A 26,236-nucleotide genomic window follows, 5' to 3' on the forward strand; every position below is an offset into this window, starting at 1 on the left:
TAAAAATACAATTAAACTGTTTAAAATATATTATTTATTTCGTTTAAATCATAATAATAGAAGTATAACTTCTTACGTGTGTATAAATTACATCCACTATTTTTTATTTGTTTTCTTTCTCGTTAGTAAAATCTACTTTACATTAAATATTTTCTTCTAAGAACTTAATTCAATACTATTAGGTACTTATAAATTGAGTTCTAAGAAGTAGCTCTATGATTTATACCAAGATGTTTAAACATTTCCGTATAGTCGTTTTAATTCCGATTAGTTGATTAACTAAGTTTGTCACCAAAAATTTAAACATTTTTAGGTAACCAAATTATTTTATTTTAATAAAAGTTTTATTTTAATTTTAGACAAATTGAAGAAGCAGAAGCATGTATTAACATAAGTCTTCTTAAAGACTGCCCAAAGAATGACGCAGATGCTGTTGCACCCTTACTGAAGATAGTAAAATCAAATCTTTGCAATTAGCTACCGTGCTATCAATCAATATATTTATTTATCATTCTTATTTATGGTGAATAATTTAAATGTGATCTAAGTAACAGAAAATAAAGTTTCTCGTGTTAGCATATTTTATTTAATTTATGTAGACGGGAGTTAATCGGATTATTTACAGAATCCTCATCCTGGAGACTACACGCCCCTATAGGTAATAGGTATATTAACCCAGCATCCCACAGGCGGGGTGTGGTACACCCCAACAATGCTAAAGCGCCTAAAACATAAGGAAATTTTAGAAGTAGAATAGAAATAGCTTTCCATTGTGTATTCATCTATGCGATGACACATAGTTTTTTTTAGTCGTCTGTTTAGATTCTGCAAGTACATTTGGATTGAAAGTGGTCACGCTCCACGTTTCTGATTTTATACTTTCTGCATAATTGTCTTTATTTTGTATTACTCCTATAAATAAGTAAGTATAGGTAAGTGAATAATACTTATTACAGATTTCAACATATTTTTTATTAGTCTATGCTAAATTGAATTACGATTGAGAATAAACATGTCTTCAGGTCTTATGGGATGAAGCAGATAGTGACGAATGTGTTGACAAGAGTAATTCGGAAGTAAGTGAAAAAATAGACAATGTTAGTGAAAATAGTGACTATCCTGACCAGCTTTAAGATGTTGACGTTCCAGACATCACAGATAACTAAACATAAAGAGATTTTTTGAGAATATTTAACCCTTTTAATTACTGGCGTTTTTCACACCCCACCTGTCTGTTAGTAGCAAAAAGTTTCACCTATCGCATGCCGGGTTAAGAATGAAATTTACAAATAAATAGGTGAAAAATTGCTAATAGTAGGGGAGAAAAGTCCCTAACAACACAAAATATTCCAGGAATGTACTACCAAAGTTGTATCTATATTTGAATGTCCTTCACCTTCAAGGAACATTCGGTGAACATCTGATTAAATTATTCCTGAAATGTTGCTATAAGACATTCTGTGAACATACTGCCAATGTCCTATATTTTAAACTGCCAAATAATAAATACATATTATGTAGATGCCATGAGCATCCACTAATAAGTGGATGCTCATGGCTCTCTCATATTATAGACCTAGTAAAAAAATTGAGCACTCATGGGAGTGCCGACAGAAGTGAAAACTTCTTATAATATATAAATTACGAGCTAAATGCTTTTTGCCCATCCAAAAAGAGTTGCTATTATGTATATACGCGTTGCGTACATTCTATGCTATTTATGTTTTCGTACACATAATATATATACGTACGAAATTTAGTTCCGCAAAATGATGACGGTCACAAACTCAATATTTTTCCCCATCTAAAAAGTGCACAACGTCCCTAAAGAAGTTTTCACTTCAAAAATTTATTTCGTCGAAGCAATGACGGTCGCGATGACGGTCGGTAATTCAATAATTCTTCCCCATCCGAAAAGTGCACAACGTCCCCAAAAAAGTTTAAATTTCAAAAATTTATTTCGGCCAAGGGACGCCGGTCGTAATTCAACAATTTTTCCCTATCTAAGAACTATTGGTGTCACATGATGTACTTTCTTATTAAAAAAAATCAAAGTTATGCCTGTTACCTGAAGAGGGATCGAGTAAAGTTCGAAGCGTTGATGCTATAATATACTATGGTTAGTTTAATAATCGACCTCTCCGAGCGTTTTGCTTATATTCTTAAAATAAACAAGTTAATAGGGGGGGGGCAACACTTACTCCACCGCACTGTATATAGGTACATACACATAATATACATATAGCATAAGCGATGACGGTCGCAATGACGGTCGCGATGACGGTCGCGAATTCAATGCTTTTTCCCCTATCCAAAAATCGCACAGCGTCCCTAAAGAAGTTTTCACTTCAAAAAGTATTTTTAACATTTACTGTATTGATGATATTTCATTTGTTGATTATTTAAAGATCTCTGCGATATGTTTCCTGTTTTCTTTTACAAATAAAATAATTTATTATTGCAATCTTTAATCTAAAACTTAAAAAGCAAACAAAAACTTTGTGCAAAAACGACGAGAGGCAAGTAATTATTCTTAATTGCGCGCAAATTTGCCGCGATATATATTCTTTTTATCTTAAGAGCAAACAGTAGTGATCAACAGGTAACTAAAACGCTTTCCAAGATTGCGGCTGTAATTTTGAATATTTTTTCGAGATATTTGGCACACTTATTCGTAATATAATAAAGAATCGCGGTACAGAGCCCAATTTTAAAAATATATTAATATGTGGAAATTACTCTGTAATTAAATACAATATTAAAAAAACGAGCGTGTAGCGCCATTAAGAACAACAAAAAAATACACTTTTTTCAAATAAATTTTTTATCCGATGCCTAGATTTTGTGTCATTTTGGAACTACCAATGAAATAAAAAATTTTAGTAGTTCCAAAATAACACAAAATCTAGGCATCGGATAAAAAATTTATTTGAAGAAAGTGTATTTTTTTGTTCTTCTTAATGGAGGTACAGGCTCGTTTTTTTAATATTGTATTTAATTACAGAGTAATTTCCACATATTAATATATTTTTCAAATTGGGCTCTGTACCGCCATTCTTTATTATATTACGAATAAGTGTGCCAAATATCTCTAAAAAAGATTCAAAATTACAGCCGCAATCTTGGAACGCGTTTTTGCTACCTGTTGATCGCTACTCTATCACCTTAAGTCAATTATTGTCAAGTAATTTTTGTAATTTAATTGGTTTAATCCATTGTGTCGAATGAATAGTGTCGACTGTGTCCAGCTGTCCACTCGCACTGTTGATATCACTTGTTTTTGGTGTAATTGTAATTGATCCGCCGAAAAATAGAGCCCCAGAATAAATCATTGTTGATGTGTAAAGTGTAAAGTATTCATATATTCCGTATTCAAAGTTCTAATATAAGCCACGGTACACAGAGAACCGGTATGTTCGCACGCATGGAAGGCGAACGCGTGACGTCATATGGGAACCTTCATTTTCATCCGGCAATGCTAAATGAAGCGGTAATATTGTTCGAACTTTAAAATTATGTACCTATCATCGCTTTTTAAGTAAGACATTGTATTTTATATTCTTTTTATTGTTATTTTCCAATATGCATTTAATTTAAACATGAATTTCCATTGAAAAATAAAGATTTTAGGTATTTGTTGTCCAATATACATTTATAGTCTAAGAGCTGGGAGCGGATTTTGTGCGTGATAAGTAATATGAAAAAACTATACGGGGATATGTTGAATTAGTTGTGTACATGACTTTCACCAACGGCCGGAAACCAGAGTTGGGGCCGAGGGTAGTTATAAGGGGTCAAAGTCGCGGAATTTATTATTTTTTTATGACGCTCATGATCGAGATAGTGCACCAAAATATGGGAATAAGTAGGTCATGACGTACCTAAGTAAAATCTCTAGTTGCTCAACGCTGCGTGGCCTGCAAAGGGGTGGGGGTAGGGGTGAATATAAAAAATATAACGGTTTTTTTGCGACGTTCGTGATTGAGATAGTGCACCAAAATTTGGGTATAAGTAGACCATGACATAAATAATTAATATCCCCAGAGCTGGAAACCAGAGTGGGGAAGGAAGGTAGTTATAAGGGGTCAAAGTTCCGTTTTTTATTATTTTTTTTGTGACGCTCATGATCGACATAGCTCGCCAAAATTTGGGAATAAGTAGGTCATGACGTAACTAAGTAAAATCTCCAGGAGTGGAACGCTGCGTGGTCGACAAAGGGGTGGGGCAGGGGTGAATATAAAAAAATGTAAGGGGGTTTTTGCGACGTTAGTGATTGAGATAGTGCACCAAAATTTGGAAATAAGTAGACCATGACATAACTAAGTAATATCCCCAGAGACGGAAACCAGAGTGGCGGACGAGGGTAGTTATAAGGGGTAAAAGTCGCGGTTTTTGTTCTTTTTTTTTGTGGCGCTCATGATGGATATAGTGCACCAAAATTTGGGAGTAAGTAGGTTATGACGTAACTAAGTAAGAACTTCAGGGGCGGAACGCTGCTTGGGGTACAAAGGGGTGGTAGGGAGGGGAGAGTATAAAAATATATGGGGGTTTTTTTGCCGTTCCTGATCGAGAGAGTGCACCAAAATTTGGGAATAAGTAGATCATGACATTACTAAGTAAAATTTCCAGGGGCGGAACGCTGCGTGGGGGACAAATATTGTGCCGGGTCACAAAAAAATAATACACACTGTGACTTTGACCCATTAAAACTACCCTCATCTCCAACTCTGGTTTCCGGCTCTGGGGATTTTACTTAGCTAAGTCATGGTCTACTTATTCCCAAATTTTGGTGCACTATCTCAATCTAGCACGTCGCAAAAAACCCCTTATATTTTTTATACTCATACCTACACCCACCCCTTTATCGGCCACGCAGCGTTCCACCCCTGGAGGTTGTACTTAGTTACCTCATGACCTACTTATCCCAAATTTTAGTGCACTATCTCGATCATGAGCGTCACAAAAAAAATAATAAAAACGGCGATTTTGACCCTTTATAACTAATCTCATGCCCAACTCTGATTTCCGGCTCTGAGGATTTTACTTAGTCTATTTAATAAGTTATTTAATATTTTAATAAGTCTACTTATTCCAAAATTTTGGTGCACTCTGTCAGTTACGAACGTCGCAAAAAAAACTCCTTATATTTTTTGTATTCACCCCTGCCCCACCCCTTTGTCGGCCACGCACAGTGCCACCCCTGGAGATTTTACCTAGTTACGTCATGACCTACTTATTCCCAAATTTTGGTGAACTCTCTCGATCATGAGCGTCGCAAAAAAAAATAATAAAAACGTCGACTTTGACCCCTTATAACTACCCTCATCCCCAACTCTGGTTTCCGGCTCTGGGGATTTTACTTGGTAATGTCATGATCTACTTATTCCCAAATTTTGGTCTACTATCTCAATCAAGAACGTCGCAAAAAACCCTTTATATTTTTTATATTCACCCCTACCCCCACCCCTTTGTCGGCCACGCAGCGTTCCACCACTAGATATTTTACTTAGTTACGTCATGACCTATTTATTCCCAAATTTTGGTGCACTATCTCGATCATAAGCGTCACAAAAAAAAATAATAAAATCCGCAACTTTTACCCCTTATAACTACCCTCGGCCCCAACTCTGGTTTCCGGCCGTTGGTGAAAGTCATGTACACAACTAATTCAACATATCCCCGTATAGTTTTTCCATATTACTTTTCACGCATAAAATCCGCTTCCATCTCTCCGGCTAGTCTAAGAGCTGGGAGCGGATTTTGTGCGTGATAAGTAATATGGAAAAACTATACGTGGATATGTTGAACTAGTTGTGTACATGACTTTCACCAACGGCCGGAAACCAGAGTGGGGGCCGACGGTAGTTATAAGGGGTCAAAATCGCGGTTTTTATTATTTTTTTTTATGACGCTCATGATCGAGATAGTGCACCAAAATTTGGGAATAAGTAGGTTATGACGTACCTAAGTAGAATCTCTAGGGGCGCAACGCTGCGTGGCCGACAAAGGGTGGGGCTAGGGGTGAATATAAAAAATATAAGGGACTTTTTGCGACGTTCGTGATTAAGATAGTGCACCAAAATTTGGGTTTAAGTAGACCATGACATAAGTAAGTAAAATTCCCAGAGCCAGAAACCAGAGTGGGGGAGGAAGGTAGTTAAAAGGGGTCAAAATCCCGTTTTTTATTAATTTTTTTTTGTGACGCACATGATCGATATAGTGCACCAAAATTTGGAAATAATTAGGTCATGACGTAACTAAGTAAAATCTACAGGAGTGGAACGCTGCGTGGCCGACAAAGGGATGGGGCAGGGGTGAATATAAAAAAATGTAAGGGGTTTTTTGCGACGTTTGTGATTGAGACAGTGCACCAAAAGTTGGGAATAAGTAGACCATGACATAACTAAGTAATATCCCCAGAGGCTGAAACCAGAGTGGTGGGCGAGGGTAGTTATAAGGGGTAAAATTCGCGGTTTTTATTATTTTTTTTTGTGGTGCTCATGACGGAAATAGTGCACCAAAATTTGGGAGTAAGTAGGTCATGACGTAACTAAGTAAAACCTCCAGCGGCGGAACGCTGCTTGGGGTACAAAGGGGTGGTAGGCAGGGGTGAGTATAAAAATATATGGGGGTTTTTTTGCCATTCGTGATCGAGAGAGTGCACAAAAATTTGGAAATAAGTAGATCATGACATTACTAAGTAAAATCTCCAGGGGCGGAACGCTGCGTGGGGGACAAATGTGCCAGGTCACAAAAAAATAATACACACTGCGACTTTGACCCCTTAAAACTACCCTCATCCCCAACTCTGGTTTCCGGCTCTGGGGATTTTAATTAGTTAAGTCAATGTCTACTTTTTCCCAAATTTTGGTGCACTATCTCAATCTAGAACGTCGCAAAAAACCACTTATATTTTTTATATTCACACCTACCCCCACCCCTTCATCGGCCACGCAGCGTTCCACTCCTGGAGATTATACTTAGTTACCTCATGACCTACTTATTCCCAAATTTTGGTGCACTATCTCGATCATGAGCGTCACAAAAAAATAATAAATACGGCGACGTTGACCCCTTATAAGTACCCTCGTCCCCCACCTCGGGTTTCCGGCTCTGAGTATTTTACTTAGTAATGTCATGGTCTACTTATTAACAAATTTTGGTACACTCTCTCAATCACAAACGTCGCAAAACGCTCCTTATATTTTTTGTATTCACCCCTTCCCCACGCCTTTGTCGGCCACGCAGTGTGCTACTCCTGGAGATTTTACTTAGTTACGTCATGACCTACTTATTCCCAAATTTTGGTGCACTATCTCAATCACGAACGTCGCAAAAAACCCTTTATATTTTTTATATTCACCCCTACCCCCACATGTGGCTACGCAGCGTTCCGCCCCTAGAGATTTTACTTTATGAGAGTAAAAAATGCCCCTAGAGTTACGTTATTACCTACTTATTCCCAAATTTTGGTGCACTATCTCCACCGTGAGCGTCATAAAAAAAATAATAAAAATCGCGACTTTGACCCCTTATAACTACCCTCGGCCCCGACTCTGGTTTCCGGCTGTTGGTGAAAGTCATGTACACAACTAATTCAACATATCCCCGTATAGTTTTTCCATATTACTTATCACGCACAAGATCCGCTTCTATCTTTCCGACTACAAGTATTTTTTTAAACTTAGACTAAACAATAAAGTTGTTGTGTTTCCGTTATTACATACAACTGTTTAATTGTTACAGATTTGTTGTTGTTTATTTGGGTGTATATGCATAAAAATTTACAAGAAATACTTACTCTGTATTTTACAATTACAATTTAAGTTTAATATCTAAAATATGTTTATACAATAGTCGGTATACCAACTCATTGTTTTCTAATGTTAATAAATAGTTTTAATAAATGGGATGGTGAAAATCAGTCAAATAATACGGTGCATTTAAAAACATACTTATTAAAGTTATTAGAAATAAGAGAACATGTCAAAATTTTGTGTTGTAAGTTACCCAACCGACCACAAATACATTGTGGACTATCAGCTAGATTAAGTTTAAATATTTATGATGGTATACGCTGTGAGCTCGTACGTAGAGGGGATATTTACAAATTCGCGAGCGCCAATAGTGACAAGTCTGTAAACCTTTACTGGAAATTTGACATAAATGTCAAAGTGATTAATTTAAAATTAAAATTAAAATCATTAGTTATAAAAAATATTAGTTGGTCAAAGCTGTGGTATATATTTTTACCTTAAATATACTTACGTTTTAAATACTGAATTTAAGTTTTTTTAATGTTCCGTAATACGGAATTATAAATTAATCTAATCTTAGCACCATCTACACGATAATTGTGAAAGTATCCGAAGTAAGAAATTCATATTTTATCAATAGAACCTCAAAATGATTAGCAAAATCTTAAAAAAATCGATTACAATTTAATTACTTTTTTGCGTTGTAAATATTAAGCGATAACAATTAAATAACAAATTTAAAAATTACCGGTGAAAGTTGAATTAGTAGTCCGCTAGAAGCGACACCAGCGAAGCTCAGAGCGTATAAGACAGTGGTTAAATCTCATTCTGCATGTGGTTCTTGTTACAGATTTGTTTATCGCTGTAAATTTCTTTAACGTCATTGTTATTTTTCTAAAACTGAAAATTTGTCACTTTTTAAAAAACACGTCTCATAAAAATATATCTATTTTGAAGTATCAAACTTTTTAAATTAAAATGATATTTTTTATATTTTATGAAAAAAAATTAGTTTCTGTCATCAAAGTCGTCACGGCATCTCATCCAAAAACATGGACCGTGGTGTGTTTTGCCTTTGGCCAGTTTTGCCACAGAAGAAATTAAATAATGCTCTAAAAAACTGTGACTACAGCAGCTGTTGGCCCTCACATAAGGTGCGAATATTTCGCGATTCAACTTATGGTATGTAGACAAAATTATTTAATAAATTTATTTCTAAAATTAATTTTAAGCTATAACCTTAAAGTTTAAATATTTTGCTGTGAAGATGTATGCATTCTTGACCTTTTTCAATATCTCTTGATGATTTTTGCCTTTAAAGATAATGTCAGCAATCAGCAATAAAACAATAAATACATACATGTTTTGTATTTCTTTAAGTTTGTATTTGAATTCGGATCCTGATGTAAGAAGGCACAGGAAAAAAAGAGTTTTCAGTTCTTCTGAATCGGAGGGTGAAAGCAGATCAAAGAAGAAGCCTAAGAAAAAAGGTATAAATTTACAAACTCCACGATCCTGGCATACGCCTACCGTGTTGTCTGACGATGAGACTATTAGCAATGCAACCAATACGAATAGTAGTATTATTTGTTCTTCTAGAGACAGTATGGAAATTCCCACTGCTGACGCCAATTTCAGAGAGGCAAATTTAAAAGGTGAGTTAAATATTTAATTAAAATAACTTAAAAGAAATGGATTCATATGGATCAAGCATTTTTGCAGACCAAATTATATTTTTTGTGCATTTTCCAACTCATGTTGGAATGCTACTCCTACAGTTTTTAAGATATTTAGTTTGTTCTTTTTATATTTGACAACTTAAGCCTGTTTTACATTATACCTTTTTCAGTCAAGAATGCTTATTAATTTTTAAACTAACGGTACTAGATACAATAAATCACAATTTTCGCTTACAAGTATTCATGCTAGTTTCTAGATTTGAAACTAGGTCCGGTCCTATTTTTTCATCCAAGTTTTATAATAGACTTCTAATAAAAGCACATATTATAGTGAACATTGCCCGCACATACTCGGCAGTGCTGACTCTTGTATTTATGAACCTATTTAGTTGGAATATTATCGATGGCTATCGGGTTCTAATAGCGGCTTCCCACGATCGGCAATATTGCGGACGGACACGGACCCGCTCGCACCACGCACCGTGCAAGGTTGCCAGGTCTGGTGAAAATTCACCAGATTTGGTGATTTTCTAACCCATTTGGTGATATGGTGAAAACTTTTTTAAAAAGCTTAATATCTGGTGATCTTTTGACCTTATCTATATTATATTTTTTTATTTAAAAAGTACGATTATATGTTTCTTATTCGTTATTAAGAATTGCCTAATATTCATATAGGTAATACAAAAAGTCTAATTTTGTAATATAAAATGATCCGCCTCTGTGGTGCTCAACCGGGGATTTCCCGAAGTTTACGCTACTCTTGCAAGTGTTCATGCACTTCCAATAATTTATGTCTTGGTTTTATAAACAAACCAGTTCAGTTAATATCAACATATCAATTTAGCAGTTTTATCTTTCTTGTGTCAGCTGTAGAGTTTTAAGTGATTACTGTTCTTCATATTTTGTAGTTTTGTCACGTTTTGTGTTGGTTTGATCATCTAATAAACTAAAATCTCAAAGGTTCTTAGGAACTATTTTTTCAATTTTAATTTGTATTAAAAATTTATTAGCATGAGCAAAAATTACTAGGTTTCCAACAAAACAATTTTGTATAACACCCCGCTCGACGAGGGTCGTCTGTCAGGCCAAGTTTAAGACATAAAACGTTAAGTTTTAAATAATCTACATTGTCGGGATTATCAGTACCTTTTATAAAAATGAACACCTACATTTTACATTATATTTTACAAAAAAAATCGTTTCATTTGTATTCTAATTATTGTTTTATTAGGTTTGTTCCAACCCTTCACATTACCGTTCTCGAATGGTTACGCGTATGCGCATGCGCAAAATTATGTGCAGCAACACATTTTTCGTTACTGCGCATACTCATAACAATCTGGTGATTTTTAGCAAAATCTGGCAACTTTTTAAGCAATTGTCTGGTGATTTTTAGTTTTTTGACCTGGCAACCTTGGCACCGTGGGAAGCGTATCGTCCGTGGTAGCAAAGACGCGTCTGTGCTGGTCCGTACTAGTCCGTAGTAACTACGGCTTCTCAAGATCGGCAATATCGCCGACAGACGCGGACCAGCTCGCACTACGCACCATGGGAAGTGGTCGTCTGTGATAGCACAGACACGTCTGTGGTGATCCATCGAAAGTCGGTACAGATCAAAGGTGCGTTAATGGCCCGTGTGGACGCTGTCAAGATTTTTTAACACGTTAAACGCCAGTTTTTTTATAAATTGATAATTTAACACATTTTGATAAAAATAACATATGTACATAATATGTATAATTATTGATTTGAATCATAATATAATACATTTCTTCTTAGTAGCTACTAATAAAAATTTAATAGCTTTTTCATGAATATTATTGCATTAATAATTCTGATTTATGAGTAACAACCAAACTCTCGAAACAATAAAAAATTTTACAAGCACTACATTTGTAGCGAGTTTGTGAAGATTTAGCTTGGGTATGTTATTATTATGAATATCATTAGCTTTGAATAAAGATTTTCGTGGAATGTCCATACTACACATTTCACACCATAATATGCTATTAACGAAAACATTGAAAGTGACAAGAAATGTGAGAAACGCAATGTAATCAATAGCCAAATTACAAATTAAATGAGTCACATACATAAAATCCGAAATTCATGACACCGTCAGTTTTCGCTGATATTTTTTCGCGTCACTGTTTTAACGGACGACAAGGCATTGATTGGCAAGTTAAAGAAATTGTTCATTTGCTGACACCAGCAGTTGTATTTAGTGTTGCTAAAGTGTGTTGAGTTGTTATTAGAATTTTTTTTTGCTAAAAAATGGAATGGCCAACGAATTAATGTTGTTCTGAAGCTATTTTCTTGTGGCATTTTTACAATTTTAATTTTTACAATGGGAAATAAGCCACAATGTTATTAAAAAATGATTTTTATTAACGTTTCGACGCCCAAATCGGGTGCCGTTATCAAAATAAAAAATGAATTAATTTTTGATTTTTTAAATCTGTACCAAAATGAACCCACTTTGTGGAATTCGACGGCACCAGACCATAAAAATAGGAACGATACATCATACGATGCATAGAGCCGCATCAAAAGCCATTTAAAGGATGGCACTGTTTCGATAAAAGAAAAAAAGAAGAGGGACAATTTAATGTCGACCTTCTTCTTAAAGTTCCATCTCCTAGCGGAGGTTGGATATCATAATGGCTATGGTCACTTTGTTGGCTGCTGCTCTGAACAGTTGTAATGAACTACACTTAAACCATTCTCTAAGGTTCCTCAGCCAGGAGATGCGTCTTTTTCCTATGCTTCTTCTTCCTTGGATCCTTCCTTGCATAATAACTCTCAGCATCTCATATTTCTCTCCTCTGGTAATGTGACCCAAATATTCTAGTTTTCTTGTTTTTATACTGTTCATAATTTCTAACTCCTTATTTAAACGTCGTAGCACTTCAACATTGGTAATCCTTTGATCCCACTGAATTTCAACATTCTTCTGTAACACCACATTTCGAACGCTTCTATTTTCCTTATGTGTTGCCTTTTCAATGTCCAAGCTTCCATTCCGTATAGTAATATAGAAAATATGTAGCATCTTAGAGCCCTCAATCTGAGAGGCAACTGAAGGTCTTTGTTTGAAAGCAGTGTCTTCATTTTTATAAATGCTTGCCTTGCAGTTTCAATTCGGAATTTAATTTCTTTGCTTTGGTCATTTTTGTCATCAACCCAGGTTCTCAGATATTTGTATGTCTTTACTTTTTTTATTTGGGTTTGCTCTAGTATTAACCTTTCATTTCCATGTTGTGTTTTTGAGACAATCATAAATTTAGTTTTTTTCTTGTTTATTTTGAGTCCATATCGAATGCAATAATCGTTAATTCTATTTAACAATTCTTGTAGCGACTCCAGGGTGTCTGCCATTATAACGGTGTCATCAGCGAATCTTATGTTATTTACTATTCTTCCGTTTATATAGATTCCATCACTTAGTTCCGCTATAGCTTCCTGAAATATGGCCCCTCTATGGACCATCTGTCCACAGATGGTCCATAGAGGGTCAGTGACAGGGCCAGGGCCAGTGACAGATGGTCCCTCTATGGACCTCTATGGACCATAGAGGTCCACTGATGTGAACCCTCTATGCACCTCTATATACCCCCCAATGTCTTACCCCTCTATGGACCTCTAATGTCGACCTATAGAAGGCAAAAAACAAAAGTTAAAAAATCAATGGGAACTGGTAGTGGGGCTGATGACGTTTACAAGCCTGAGTGGCCTTTTTATGATATCATGGCAAATTTTTTGGATGATGTCTACAGTAGTAAGATTAAGTAATTTTATTTGCAGTTTATATAAGACTAATATTAAAAGTGATATTCGCCAGTTGAACCTAGCTTCAGCCCGTGAGTAATGACCCGTGAGTAACTTCAGCACGTGAGTAATGAACTATTACTCACACTCATGGGTAAAGTAATGGGTGTTATTATCTATTCAAAAATAGCGAATAATGAGCATATTATTAAAGGGTCGTAGAAAAAATACAATATTCCACCGGCGCGCCACAAATAATGTTCATTTGTTAGTTTTCCCCGTGATGCGAACTTGGGGTGTCAAAACAGAAAATAAATAAGTCAAAGAAAATAAAATTATATTTTTATATATACTTACTTTGAACGACTTTTATTATATTCTGATATCCATCAGTCGTGACCTGACACCTCGTAACGCGACAGTTCGTAACCGGACAGTTGGTAACGGACAATTCGTAACAGCGACAGTTCGTAACGGCGGCACTCGGTAACGGCGACAGTTCGTAACTAGACAAATTCGTAACGGATAATTCGTAACGTCCAAATTGAATTATTCTGTTTATTGGAAACTAACTATTATCAATTATCACAGTTATAATTGAAATTATCTTTATCAATTTAACGAATCAGTAAGGGGATAAACATGTTTAACACATTTTATATTTCGTGTTTCAGAGTACCTATATTAAAAGTCTTTAAACAGAAACAAATATTTAAATACATACAAACTTTTAACAATATTCTTAAGTTTATTTCTCTTATTGTTCCTTAAATTTGCATATACAGTAAAACCTGTGTTACCGGCCACTTGCCAAAAACACAAATTGTAAACTATGCATTTGATCATTATTATATTGACCTTAACCCGGCATTAGTCGCTTGGTTGGTTCTTACGTGAGTGGTCGCGCGTGAGATTTTGTCTCACAACTTTCGCCTTTTTTACGAAATATAATTTTCAAAATAGATTTTAAACTTAATAAAGTTATTATTAGCTTTACACAATGTGACTGTTGATGCGCTGTTACAATTTAACCTAATCTAAAAATGTAGAAATAATATTAATTTTAATATTTCAATATAAATTTCAAATTTGTACTAGTACCTTTATTTTATTGTTATGCAACAGGGTAAGTTCTAAAATTATCTTTGCACGATTCATATTGCAAATACAAAATAAAGTAATGCTACAATATAAAATAATGCTGAATAATATTATACACGGTCTATTCGATTGTAGAGGAAGGATAATTCGGAGACAAGAAGGAACTAGAGCATGTGTAATTTACCAGGGAAAAAGTTGTGTGCAATATTCTTAAACCGTGAGAGAAAATCTCATATAGCGACCAATGCCGGGTTAAGCAAAGTTGTTGTGCATGACTGAAAGTTGCTGAGTTGGTACGACTAATCTAAGTGTATAGGAGGTTGTCCCCCCCCCCACTACACTCTTTTTTATTTTTTTGGACAAACTGTTTTTTCTTAATTTTATATGTTGTATAATCAGAAGATACATGCAACCCTAAACAACCCTTTTTTCTAATAAACAATAGTTTTTTGTGCTGTTTGCGCAAATAATTATTACTTAGATTGGTCGTATTCACTCAGAAACCTTCCCGGGTTCATGTACAACAACTTTGCTTGAGGTCATCTTATTATGATCAAATGCATAGTTTACGATTCTATAAAGGACATACAAACTTTTTTATATAGTGTCGTATAAACATCAAAAACATGGTATTATAAAAATAATTATTTTTCAAATCAAAATGTCAATTTTAAAAACAAAAAAAAACCTCCAACGTGGGGAATGGAACCCGGCTTGCCTGGGTGAAAGCCAGGAGCTAGGTAGATAAGGCCATGATGGATGTAAATAAGCCACGGAGATAAATATTTGACATATAGTTGTAGGGTTTTTCCATCTAGTTTCATATTTTATCTTGTTTTGCCTAAAAGCCCCGATTTTGGGCTGGCTGACACATCATTTTTTAACGGAACACCTAACTCAATAAAGAAAAACACCCATGCTAAAAGGCTCCGGTCAAATTTTACACTACTTCCCTGACTATTGTAAAGCATATCCAAAGTTGTTCCAAAATTTGTTTTTGAGCAACGATTTTTTTACAAGTTAATAATTTAACACATTTTGTTAAAAAATAAAATATATTATGTGTGTAATTATTGATTTACATGGAATGTGCATACTACACATTTCACACCACAATCTAAACGAAAACATTGAAAGAGATAAGAAACTGGACAAACGCAATGTAATCAATGCCAAAATTAAATGAGTCACATATATAATCTCAATCAAAAGCACAGACTGTCGCGGACCGCGGACCATGGGAAGACCTCTGTCCGCGGTGCGTTAGAATCCGCGGTGGTCGGCTGTTCGTGATGATCCGTAGAATCGCAGACCATGGGAAGACCTCTCTCTGCGGTGCGTGGTGGTCCGTGCTCGTCGGCTGTGCGTGATGATCCGTAAAATCGCAGACCAGTGGGAAGCCGCTATACTACAAGCAAAAGTAGTCCCCAAGTTAAAATCAAATATGCACATGCGCAGCATCAGTTTTCCTGTTTATGAATATTTTCGTTTAAAATATTAATCATGTTTTAACCATAAAATGTTTTGGACATTGTACACCTAAATAAACTGTTCCTATAGAAAGTACTGATCTATCCATGGAAAATGTACTAAAGTTACTCGCCTTAGGGCGTAAACTTTTTTACATATGTTTGCAATTATTTTGAAAGTCTTCCTTTAAATTACAGGAATTTTGGAAAGTTACAAATATCAATTATTCTGTTTTTGTAGAAACTGATGATGTCTCTGAAATAACGGATGATATACATAATTGCAAATGCGATTCACAAATGCTCTACAACATACTATATATATATATATATATATATATATATATATATATATATATATATATATATATATATATATATATATATATATATATATATATATATATATATATATATATATATATATAGATATATATATATATATATATATATATATATATATATATATATTTTTTAATTTGGGTTTCTTGGGCTTAGGTTCACAAAGAAAAAGAGATGGCTATGATGTTATGTCATATCATTTAATCGACGTTTCGACAGGAATATCCTTGCCTTTTTCAAGATCATTACGTGACTAAAAAACATTTCGTCAAAGATACAATACCAAAATTTAAGAAAACATTTTGACTTACCCTGCATGTAAAGTTGGCAGTGAACAATAACAATAATAGACGTCACAAAATAAAACAATGTTAAAAACATAGGGACAGACCCACTAGTAGATACATTTAAAATTTAGGTACTGTGTCGAATTATTGTGATGTTATATCGATGTTTCAAATATCAATCAATTAAATACCTAGTTGCTTCCGCATCATAGGCGTGCTGAAATTTCTTTTGTATTATATTTTAAATTAGATTATAATATAATTTGTTCAGATGTTTGATGTCCCTTTTGTCATTAATAGCATGGTTGTTCTTTTTTATTTCTATAGACTCTAGGAGCTCCCTCTTTTTCTTGTTGTGTTCAGTTTTTAAGATTTTGGTGTTGTCAAAATCGAATTTATGTTTTTTCTCGTTTTCATGTTTTGTGAGGGCCGTTGAGTTTTTTTTATCATATTTGTGAGAACGTATTCTTGAGTTGAGTAGCTGGCTGGTTTGTCCAATGTATACCCCATCGCAATCTGAGCAAGGGATTTCATATACTACATGCGATTTTTTTGATTGAGGAGTTTTTGTTTTTAGTTGTGTGAAATTCCTTTTCAATAGATTGTACCCTTTATGAGCAACTGTGATGTTGTGTTTAGATAGGAGATTTGCAAGCTGTTCTGATAACCCTTTTATATACGGAAGAGACATATAATTCTTCTTTACCTTGTTAGTTTTATTGTTATTCTGGTTGTTGTAGAAAGTATGTAGTCGCGACTTAAAAGTGTTTTCAATGAGATGATGGGGGTAAGAATTAAGCGTCAATGCTGTTTTTGCCTTTTTTGCAAGAACAATCATGCTATTAATGACAAAAGGGACATCAAACATCTGAACAAATTATATTATAATCTAATTTAAAATATAATACAAAAGAAATTTCAGCACGCCTATGATGCGGAAGCAACTAGGTATTTAATTGATTGATATTTGAAACATCGATATAACATCACAATAATTCGACACAGTACCTAAATTTTAAATGTATCTACTAGTGGGTCTGTCCCTATGTTTTTAACATTGTTTTATTTTGTGACGTCTATTATTGTTATTGTTCACTGCCAACTTTACATGCAGGGTAAGTCAAAATGTTTTCTTAAATTTTGGTATTGTATCTTTGACGAAATGTTTTTTAGTCACGTAATGATCTTGAAAAAGGCAAGGATATTCCTGTCGAAACGTCGATTAAATGATATGACATAACATCATAGCCATCTCTTTTTCTTTGTGAACCTAAGCCCAAGAAACCCAAATTAAAAAATATATTAAGGTTCAAGAATCATATTCAAACAATATATACAGGCATGGGTGAAAATATGCCTTTCTATCGTAATATTGAAACCAATTTTGGAAGAACATCCGTCCAACAGATGAAATTGTATCAAAAATTTTTGGCTAAAAAGGCAAATCTAAGAAATCGCAGAATTTTTCTTCTTAGATGTAAAACAGAGAGTTTAATACCTAATTTTTTAAATTTAAATGTAAAACATATTAATCTAAACTCTGTAAACCTTGCTCGTAAATTTGGTAACGTTTTTAATCTATTCGCGAAACAAACATTGAATCTACTTATAGCAGATACCACTATTTCATTAAAAACTGTAGACTCGGAACTAAAAAAACTAGAAGCAAAATTAATCGTTTTATTACCAGTTGATATTTTAAATACATTTAAAGAAACATCGATACAATATAATGAGCGTATTTTTTGTCAAATTCGAGATAAAAATATCAATAAACTTAATAGGCTATTGTTAAAATCAAATAAAAACCACAACGATGCATTGAAAGATACCTGGTTAGAAAATTTAACAAATGTAGAAATTCCCAGTGACGTACAAGACATTTTAAGTTTAGGAGATAATTTTGCAGTTCCCATCCGCAATAAAAATGATATTCCAACATCCGAAATTATCTGTTCAATTGAGAGTTCCATCTCTAACTTAAGTACAAATGTACAGAATGACATTAGAACCAAATGTTGCAATATTTTAACAAATTTTAAAAACAAAAACAAATATCAGTTTGAAGATAAAACACTGCATAAAAAAATAAAAAGAACAAAAGCTTTTTTAAACGAAAACCCAAATTTAATTGTCCTGAAACCTGACAAAACAAACAAGACTGTTATTATGGAGTCCAACGACTATGACAGCAAAATGGATTCTCTTTTAAATGACAAAACAACATATCGTGAAATGAAAAATGACCCCACAAACATATTTCAAAAAAGAAATAACGAATTAGTCGACAGATGGGAAAAAAAGTGCTACATCTCACCAAATACCGCTAACTTCCTCAAAATACATAATGCTGTTGCTCCAAAAATATACGGTCTGCCCAAAACACACAAAGAAGATATGCCTCTACGTCCTATTGTCTCATGTATTCAGTCCCCTTTTGAAAACCTCTCAAAATATTTGAAGAACATCATTTCTAATGTAATTAATAAAAATCCACACTATTTAAAAGATGCTGATCACCTGAAATCAAAACTCAAAAATACACATTTACCTAAAGAGTACAAATTAGTTTCGCTCGATGTCGTATCTTTATACACCAATATTCCAATAGCTTTGGCGAAAGATATTATTAAGCAAAAATGGAATGAAATCAAAATATTTACGGACATTCCACTAGAAGAATTTCTTTTAGCAGTTGAAACAACATTAAACTCAACATACTTTATATATAAAAACAAGTTCTTCCAACAAACAGATGGATGTGCTATGGGTGCTAGCATATCTAGTGCTATCGCTCAACTAGTTTTAGAGCACCTAGAAGAAATTGTCCTAAATAAAATAGATTTCGATATTCCTTTTTTCTATCGTTATATAGATGACTGTTTGACTGCAGCACCAGAGGATAAACTGGATATTTTGTTAAACGAATTTAATAACTTCCACCCAAAACTCAAATTTACATTAGAAATAGAAAAAAATTGTCAAATCAACTTTCTGGACCTGACTTTACATAGAGAAAATAGTATCATAACCACTTCATGGTACACTAAAAAAACCTGGTCATCGAGATATCTGAATTTCAACTCACATCACCCTCTGTCCCAAAAGAAATCAGTAGTTATTGGCCTAGCTGATAGAGCCATCAGATTGTCCGACCCCACAAACAGACCTCAGGCCATAAAAAAGGCAAAAACAGCATTGACGCTTAATTCTTACCCCCATCATCTCATTGAAAACACTTTTAAGTCGCGACTACATACTTTCTACAACAACCAGAATAACAATAAAACTAACAAGGTAAAGAAGAATTATATGTCTCTTCCGTATATAAAAGGGTTATCAGAACAGCTTGCAAATCTCCTATCTAAACACAACATCACAGTTGCTCATAAAGGGTACAATCTATTGAAAAGGAATTTCACACAACTAAAAACAAAAACTCCTCAATCAAAAAAATCGCATGTAGTATATGAAATCCCTTGCTCAGATTGCGATGGGGTATACATTGGACAAACCAGCCAGCTACTCAACTCAAGAATACGTTCTCACAAATATGATAAAAAAAACTCAACGGCCCTCACAAAACATGAAAACGAGAAAAAACATAAATTCGATTTTGACAACACCAAAATCTTAAAAACTGAACACAACAAGAAAAAGAGGGAGCTCCTAGAGTCTATAGAAATAAAAAAGAACAACCGTGCTATTAATGACAAAAGGGACATCAAACATCTGAACAAATTATATTATAATCTAATTTAAAATATAATACAAAAGAAATTTCAGCACGCCTATGATGCGGAAGCAACTAGGTATTTAATTGATTGATATTTGAAACATCGATATAACATCACAATAATTCGACACAGTACCTAAATTTTAAATGTATCTACTAGTGGGTCTGTCCCTATGTTTTTAACATTGTTTTATTTTGTGACGTCTATTATTGTTATTGTTCACTGCCAACTTTACATGCAGGGTAAGTCAAAATGTTTTCTTAAATTTTGGTATTGTATCTTTGACGAAATGTTTTTTAGTCACGTAATGATCTTGAAAAAGGCAAGGATATTCCTGTCGAAACGTCGATTAAATGATATGACATAACATCATAGCCATCTCTTTTTCTTTGTGAACCTAAGCCCAAGAAACCCAAATTAAAAAATATATTAAGGTTCAAGAATCATATTCAAACTATATATATATATATATATATATATATATATATATGTTGATGTAATCTTGATTATTGATATGAGATAATATTCTTATATGTCATTTAATTTAATCAATGCATTAATCATAATCTAATTAATTTACCAGATCACATATCAATATGTTTTCAATCTCAGGGCGAATTATAAAATTAATTACTTACTCTCGTGGCTTCCAAGTATTTCTCAATGGTTCCTAATCGGGATAGGAAAGAAAAGAGTAAAATAATACACACATATGGGTTACAATTATAATCAAAATATTGTTTATTTTATTTAAATGGCAATCACTGCTTAATATTTGCTATATCTTATTATTCTTAAACATAACATTTACACATGGGAATCTTATTTCCTTTTGGTTTCCAATTGAAAGTTTTTATTAACATTTAACTATTAGGATTTATTAGCAACAATTCTATTTAAGTTTGATGAAGCTTTTCTGATATTATTGATTTTGTTCTTCAATTTTAAATGTGGTATTTAATACGAAAAACCCATACATTCATGTCCAAACAAATGAGACTGACCTTTTTCTGGTGAACTGAGAATGTCTTCACATAAGACCCATTTCCTGCTATCCTTGGCTGCGATCAAAACCTCGTCCTGGCTTCCAGTAATGTTCTCCTTTGAAAACTAGCTCGTATAGCTCCCGTTCCTGCTTCTGTCGTGATGCCGTGTTTCTACCTTTTTCGAAACTTCAATCAGCTACCGGGACACTCTTGGCTCAAGGAGGTTCTTTACTCTCGACCTGGCCTACCTCTCGTTCCACGATAGATACTCCACACTCACGGAACTACACCGGCTTTCTCACTCTCCGTACACTACCGTCTACTACTGGACTTCACTTCTCGACAGCTCAAAACATTCTGATCTCTATTTGTCATTCATTCCCCTACTTTCTAAATATCCCTTCCAGATTCACAAATCAACCTTCCACCACCAACTCTCATTCGCAGTATTCCTCAAAATTAAAAAATTTTTAATCTTTCTAAATATGCTTAATGGATTTCAAAAAAAAAATAGTTAATTCCCATTCTAAAATTACTTTCTACTATTTACAAAATTTAATGACCTATTATCTACTTCAACTGAGTCTTATTTAGCATAGACTAATGATCGAACCTTCCGCGAACAACGATAATGGTACGCGCCATTCACTTTGTTTATTCTAAGCGCATTGTCCCGAGTTTCGTATGCTTCTTCTAATCACTTCTTAAAATTAAATATAACAATTTGTTGTATACAGGTTGTTCTAAATTTATATGCCCGCGGTTGAGAAAATTGAAAATATTTTATATTAAATTGAATTCTGTTTATAATTATCAAAATTTAATTTTCATATCAAATAGACATATAATAATATATATATATATATATATATATATATATATATATATATATATATATATATATATATATATATATATATATATATATATATATATATATACAGGGTGGTTCATCTTATTCGCCTCGGTCTCTGTACGGAAAACCACTTGATATTTTAAAAAAATTTCTTCACAGAAATATACAGGGCCTTTAATACTACAACCTAAAAATAATGTGAATTATACAGGGTGTTCCAAAAAAGTGGTATATCAAAGTTATATTTTTTCTTATGGAATGACCTATATCTGATGACATTATTGAATTTACCTTAAAAAATAAGCTATACTTTCATAAGGGTTCCCTATACCTAAATACAGGGTGTTTTGATTTATTTCGATTTTTATAAAAATGTAAGGTTTTAGAAAAAAATAAATATCTACGAATCTAAGAAGCAGTAACAAACTATTTCTTGGATCTTAATAATAGACTATTTAGCATACTTAAACAGATGCTTATTGCAACAAAATTTCTTACAGGGTGGTCAAAATATGAGATTGTTCTTTTAACAAATTCAAGCTGTAATAACTTACTTATTTTAAATAGAACACCCTGTATCTTACTGGTCTATCGCGTAGAAAATTTGCTTAGCTTTCAATTTGTATTAGGGTTTCCTATACCTATCTTTTTACAGGGTGGTCAAAATATTAGATTGTTCTATTAACAAATTCAAGCTGTAATAACTTACTTATTTTAAATGGAACACCCTGTAGCTTACTAGTCTATCGAGTAGAAAGTTTACTTAGGTTTCAATTCTTATTAGGGTTTCCTATACCTATCTCCCTTCATTTTTTAAATATTTAAAGATTTCATAATTTGTAAGCTTTAAAAATTAGAATTACATAAGTACCTATGTCGTGTTTATGTACAACACACCACCAACACCGGCAATATACTTAGACAAGATACTGTCATTAATAATAAAATGTTCATTGTTATCATGTAATCACACATAGTATTGTATTATTTTAGTTGATTTTGGCCTACATTTGAAATTGAATAATATGTTTATTTTAAACTGCATACCCTATATTAGATGCCGTATTCTGGAAGATATTTAAATTATATTTCATTCCGTATAAGTATTTTCCATATCTTAACCCAACGGTTATTAAGTAAATTTAAGAACGCCACTTTTTGTTTGAATCTTTAAATCGCATTTACAAACAATTAAATGCAATGGCTACTTTGACGAAAACGAGATTATTGTACAAAAATATGTAAAAATGGGTATTTACAGAATAACATGGGAATTTATATTTACAGAATAACATGTGTATTGAGAATGTTACATGGAATTGAAGAGATTTTAAATATCTTCCATTATAAAGAATAGAATATCGAGTATGTCATTTAAAATAAGAACACTCTGTGTGATTAAATGATAAAAATGTGAATTTTATTAATGAAGCTATCTTGCCTAAGATATGTAAGTATATTGCCGGTGTTGGTGATGTGTTGTACATAACCACGACATAGGTACTTAATTCTAATTTTTAAAGCTTACAAATTAGGAAATCTTTAAATATTTAAAAAATGAAGCTAGATAGGTATAGGAAACCCTAATAAGAATTGAAAGCTAAGTAAATTTTCTACTCGATAGACTAGTAAGATACAGGGTGTTCCATTTAAAATAAGTAAGTTATTACAGCTTGAATTTGTTAATAGAACAATCTAATATTTTGACCACCCTGTAAAAAGATAGGTATAGGAAACCCTAATACAAATTGAAAGCTAAGTAAATTTTCTACGCGATAGACTAGTAAGATACAGGATGTTCCATTTAAAATAGGTAAGTTATTACAGCATGAATTTGTTAATAGAACAATCTCATATTTTGACCACCCTGTAAAAAATTTTGTTGCAATAAGCATCTGTTTAAGTATGCTAAATAGTCTGTTATTAAGATCCAAGAAAGAATTTGTTACTGCTTCTTAGATTCGTAGATAGTTATTTTTTTCTAAAACCTTACATTTCTATAAAAATCGAAATAAATCAAAACACCCTGTATTTAGGTATAGGGAACCCTTATGAAAGTATAGCTTATTTTTTAAGGTCAATTCAATAATGTCATCAGATATAGGGCATTCCATAAGAAAAAATATAACTTTGATATACCACTCTTTTTTGGAACCCCCTGTATAATTCACATTATTTTTAGGTTATAGTATTAAAGGCCCTGTATATTTCTGTGAAGAAAATTTTTTAAAATATCAAGTGGTTTTCCGTACAGAGACCGAGGCGAATAAGATGAACCACCCTGTATATATATATATATATATATATATATATATATATATATATATATATATATATATATATATATATATATATATATATATATATATATATATATAATATAGCTCAACAGGCCTTAAAGGCCCATGGCTTGGAATTTCTCCACGGTTTTCTCCATTTTCTACTGTCCATGGCCACAGTTCTCCAATTTAATATCCCGATTGTTTGCAGGTCTTCCTTACATGCTTCTAGCCACTTTTTCCTGGGTCGTCCTCTTCTCCTCTTTCCTTCCCCTCTCAGCAGCGAGTCCTTTGCCCACCTTCCGTCAGCAATTCTCGCAAGATGACCTAACCAACTCAGTCTCTTTGTTCTGACCATCTGGCTTATTTCTGGTTTCCGGTACAGCTCTGTGATCTCCGCATTTGTTCGTCTCCTCCAAACGTCTTCATCGTTTTTTACTCCCCCGAATATCTTCCTTAGAACACTCCGCTCCCAGATGTTCAGCATATTTTCTTGGTTTTTGTTCATGACCCATGTTTCGCTCCCGTAAAGAACTGTGGGCTGGATCACTGTTCTATAGAGTCTTAATTTTGCCTCTCTGGAAATGTTTTTGGCTCTTAGTAGTTTGTGTAGGGCTCCGACTGTCTTTCTTCCTCTCGAGATTCTTTTTTCAATTTCCTGGCTTTCTTCCCCTTTACTTATTAGCGCTACTCCTAGATACTCAAACTCCGTCACCTTTTTGAAGCAATACTTTTTATTCTCGTTTTTTGTGGTAGTTTTCAGTTGTGTCTTCATCTGAGGTCTGTCCCATTTCCATATACTTTGTTTTTTGCTCATTAATTCTCAGTCCATACTGCTTAGCCTCTACTTCAAAGAGTTTGAAAATCCTCAGCAGTTCCCTTTCCGTTCTTGCCATTAGCACTACATCGTCCGCAAAGGCCAGAACCTGGTTTCTGTTGTCAAAGATCATACCTTTCGTTCGTATTCCACTCTCTCTCAATATCGCCTCCAACAAGAAATTGAAAAGTACTGTGGACAGCGGATCTCCCTGCTTTAACCCCTTTTAACTTCAAATTTTCCTGATAGGCTTCCTTCTATCCTTACTCTGTTTTCGGTCTTCACTAAGGTCATTTTTACGAGTCTGATCATCTTTTCCGGAATTCCAAGTACTCTTAGGCTACGGCTCCACGGGCTGGAAATTGACGCTAGCAGTAGCCGCAAAACGAACTTAAGGTTCCACCGAACGGAATAGGAATAACCGAACTGAACCGACTACGCACAAGTCCTGTAGTCGGTACAGTTCGGCTATTCCTATTCCGTTCTGCGGAACCTGAAGTTCGTTTTGCGGCTACTGCTAGCGTCAATTTCCAGCCCGTGGAGCCGTAGCCTAAGGGCCTGGTACAAACGCCTTCTTATCACAGAATCATAAGCTTGTTTGAAATCTTTAAAGAGGAGGTTTAACTTTAACTGTTGCTCGTATGTACTGCTCTGAATCATTTTCAATACGAATATTTGATCTATGGTGGATCTGCCCTTTTTGAATCCTCCATGGTATTCACCAACCTGCTCGTTTAAGTGCCTTTCCAGTCTGCTTCTTACGACTCTGGCGAGTACCTTATATGTTACGTCTAGGAGAGTGATACCCCTATAATATTTTCATCTAGTTCCAGTTTCACACACTGCTCTATCTCCCTTCTTATGAATGGGACATACTATGGCCTCTCTCCATACTTCCGGCATTTCCTCTGGCTCCCAGATTTTCGTCAACAGGCTACATATTCGCGTTATAAATGCTTCTCCCCGCGTTATAAGTGGGTTCTAATAAAAGCAAAAGTAGTACCCAAGTTAAAATCAAATATGCACATGCGCAGCATCAGTTTTCCTGTTTATGAATATTTTCCTTTAAAATATTAATCATGTTTTAACCATAACATGTTTTGGAAATTGTACACCTAAATAATCTGTTCCTATAGAAAGTACTGATTTATCCAT

General features: G+C 33.9%; 1 protein-coding gene across 2 annotated transcripts in view; it reads left to right on the forward strand.

Annotated features, from left to right (window-relative positions):
• The window catches only part of LOC114333982 (uncharacterized), a 231,404-nt gene that overhangs the window by 73,598 nt on the left and 131,570 nt on the right, over positions 1-26,236 (forward strand). Inside the window, exon 5 of one of the 2 annotated variants that reach the window (XM_028283985.1) lies at positions 360-578. The exons of the other annotated variant lie outside the window; for it this stretch is intronic. Coding sequence (XP_028139786.1) covers positions 360-477 — 118 coding nt within the window. The 3' untranslated portion in view covers positions 478-578. Of the gene's footprint in view, positions 1-359; positions 579-26,236 lie in introns of those variants that run through there. 2 annotated transcript variants of the gene reach the window in all.

The sequence above is a fragment of the Diabrotica virgifera genome, chromosome 4, assembly GCF_917563875.1.
Source record: "Diabrotica virgifera virgifera chromosome 4, PGI_DIABVI_V3a".
NCBI lineage: Eukaryota > Metazoa > Arthropoda > Insecta > Coleoptera > Chrysomelidae > Diabrotica > Diabrotica virgifera.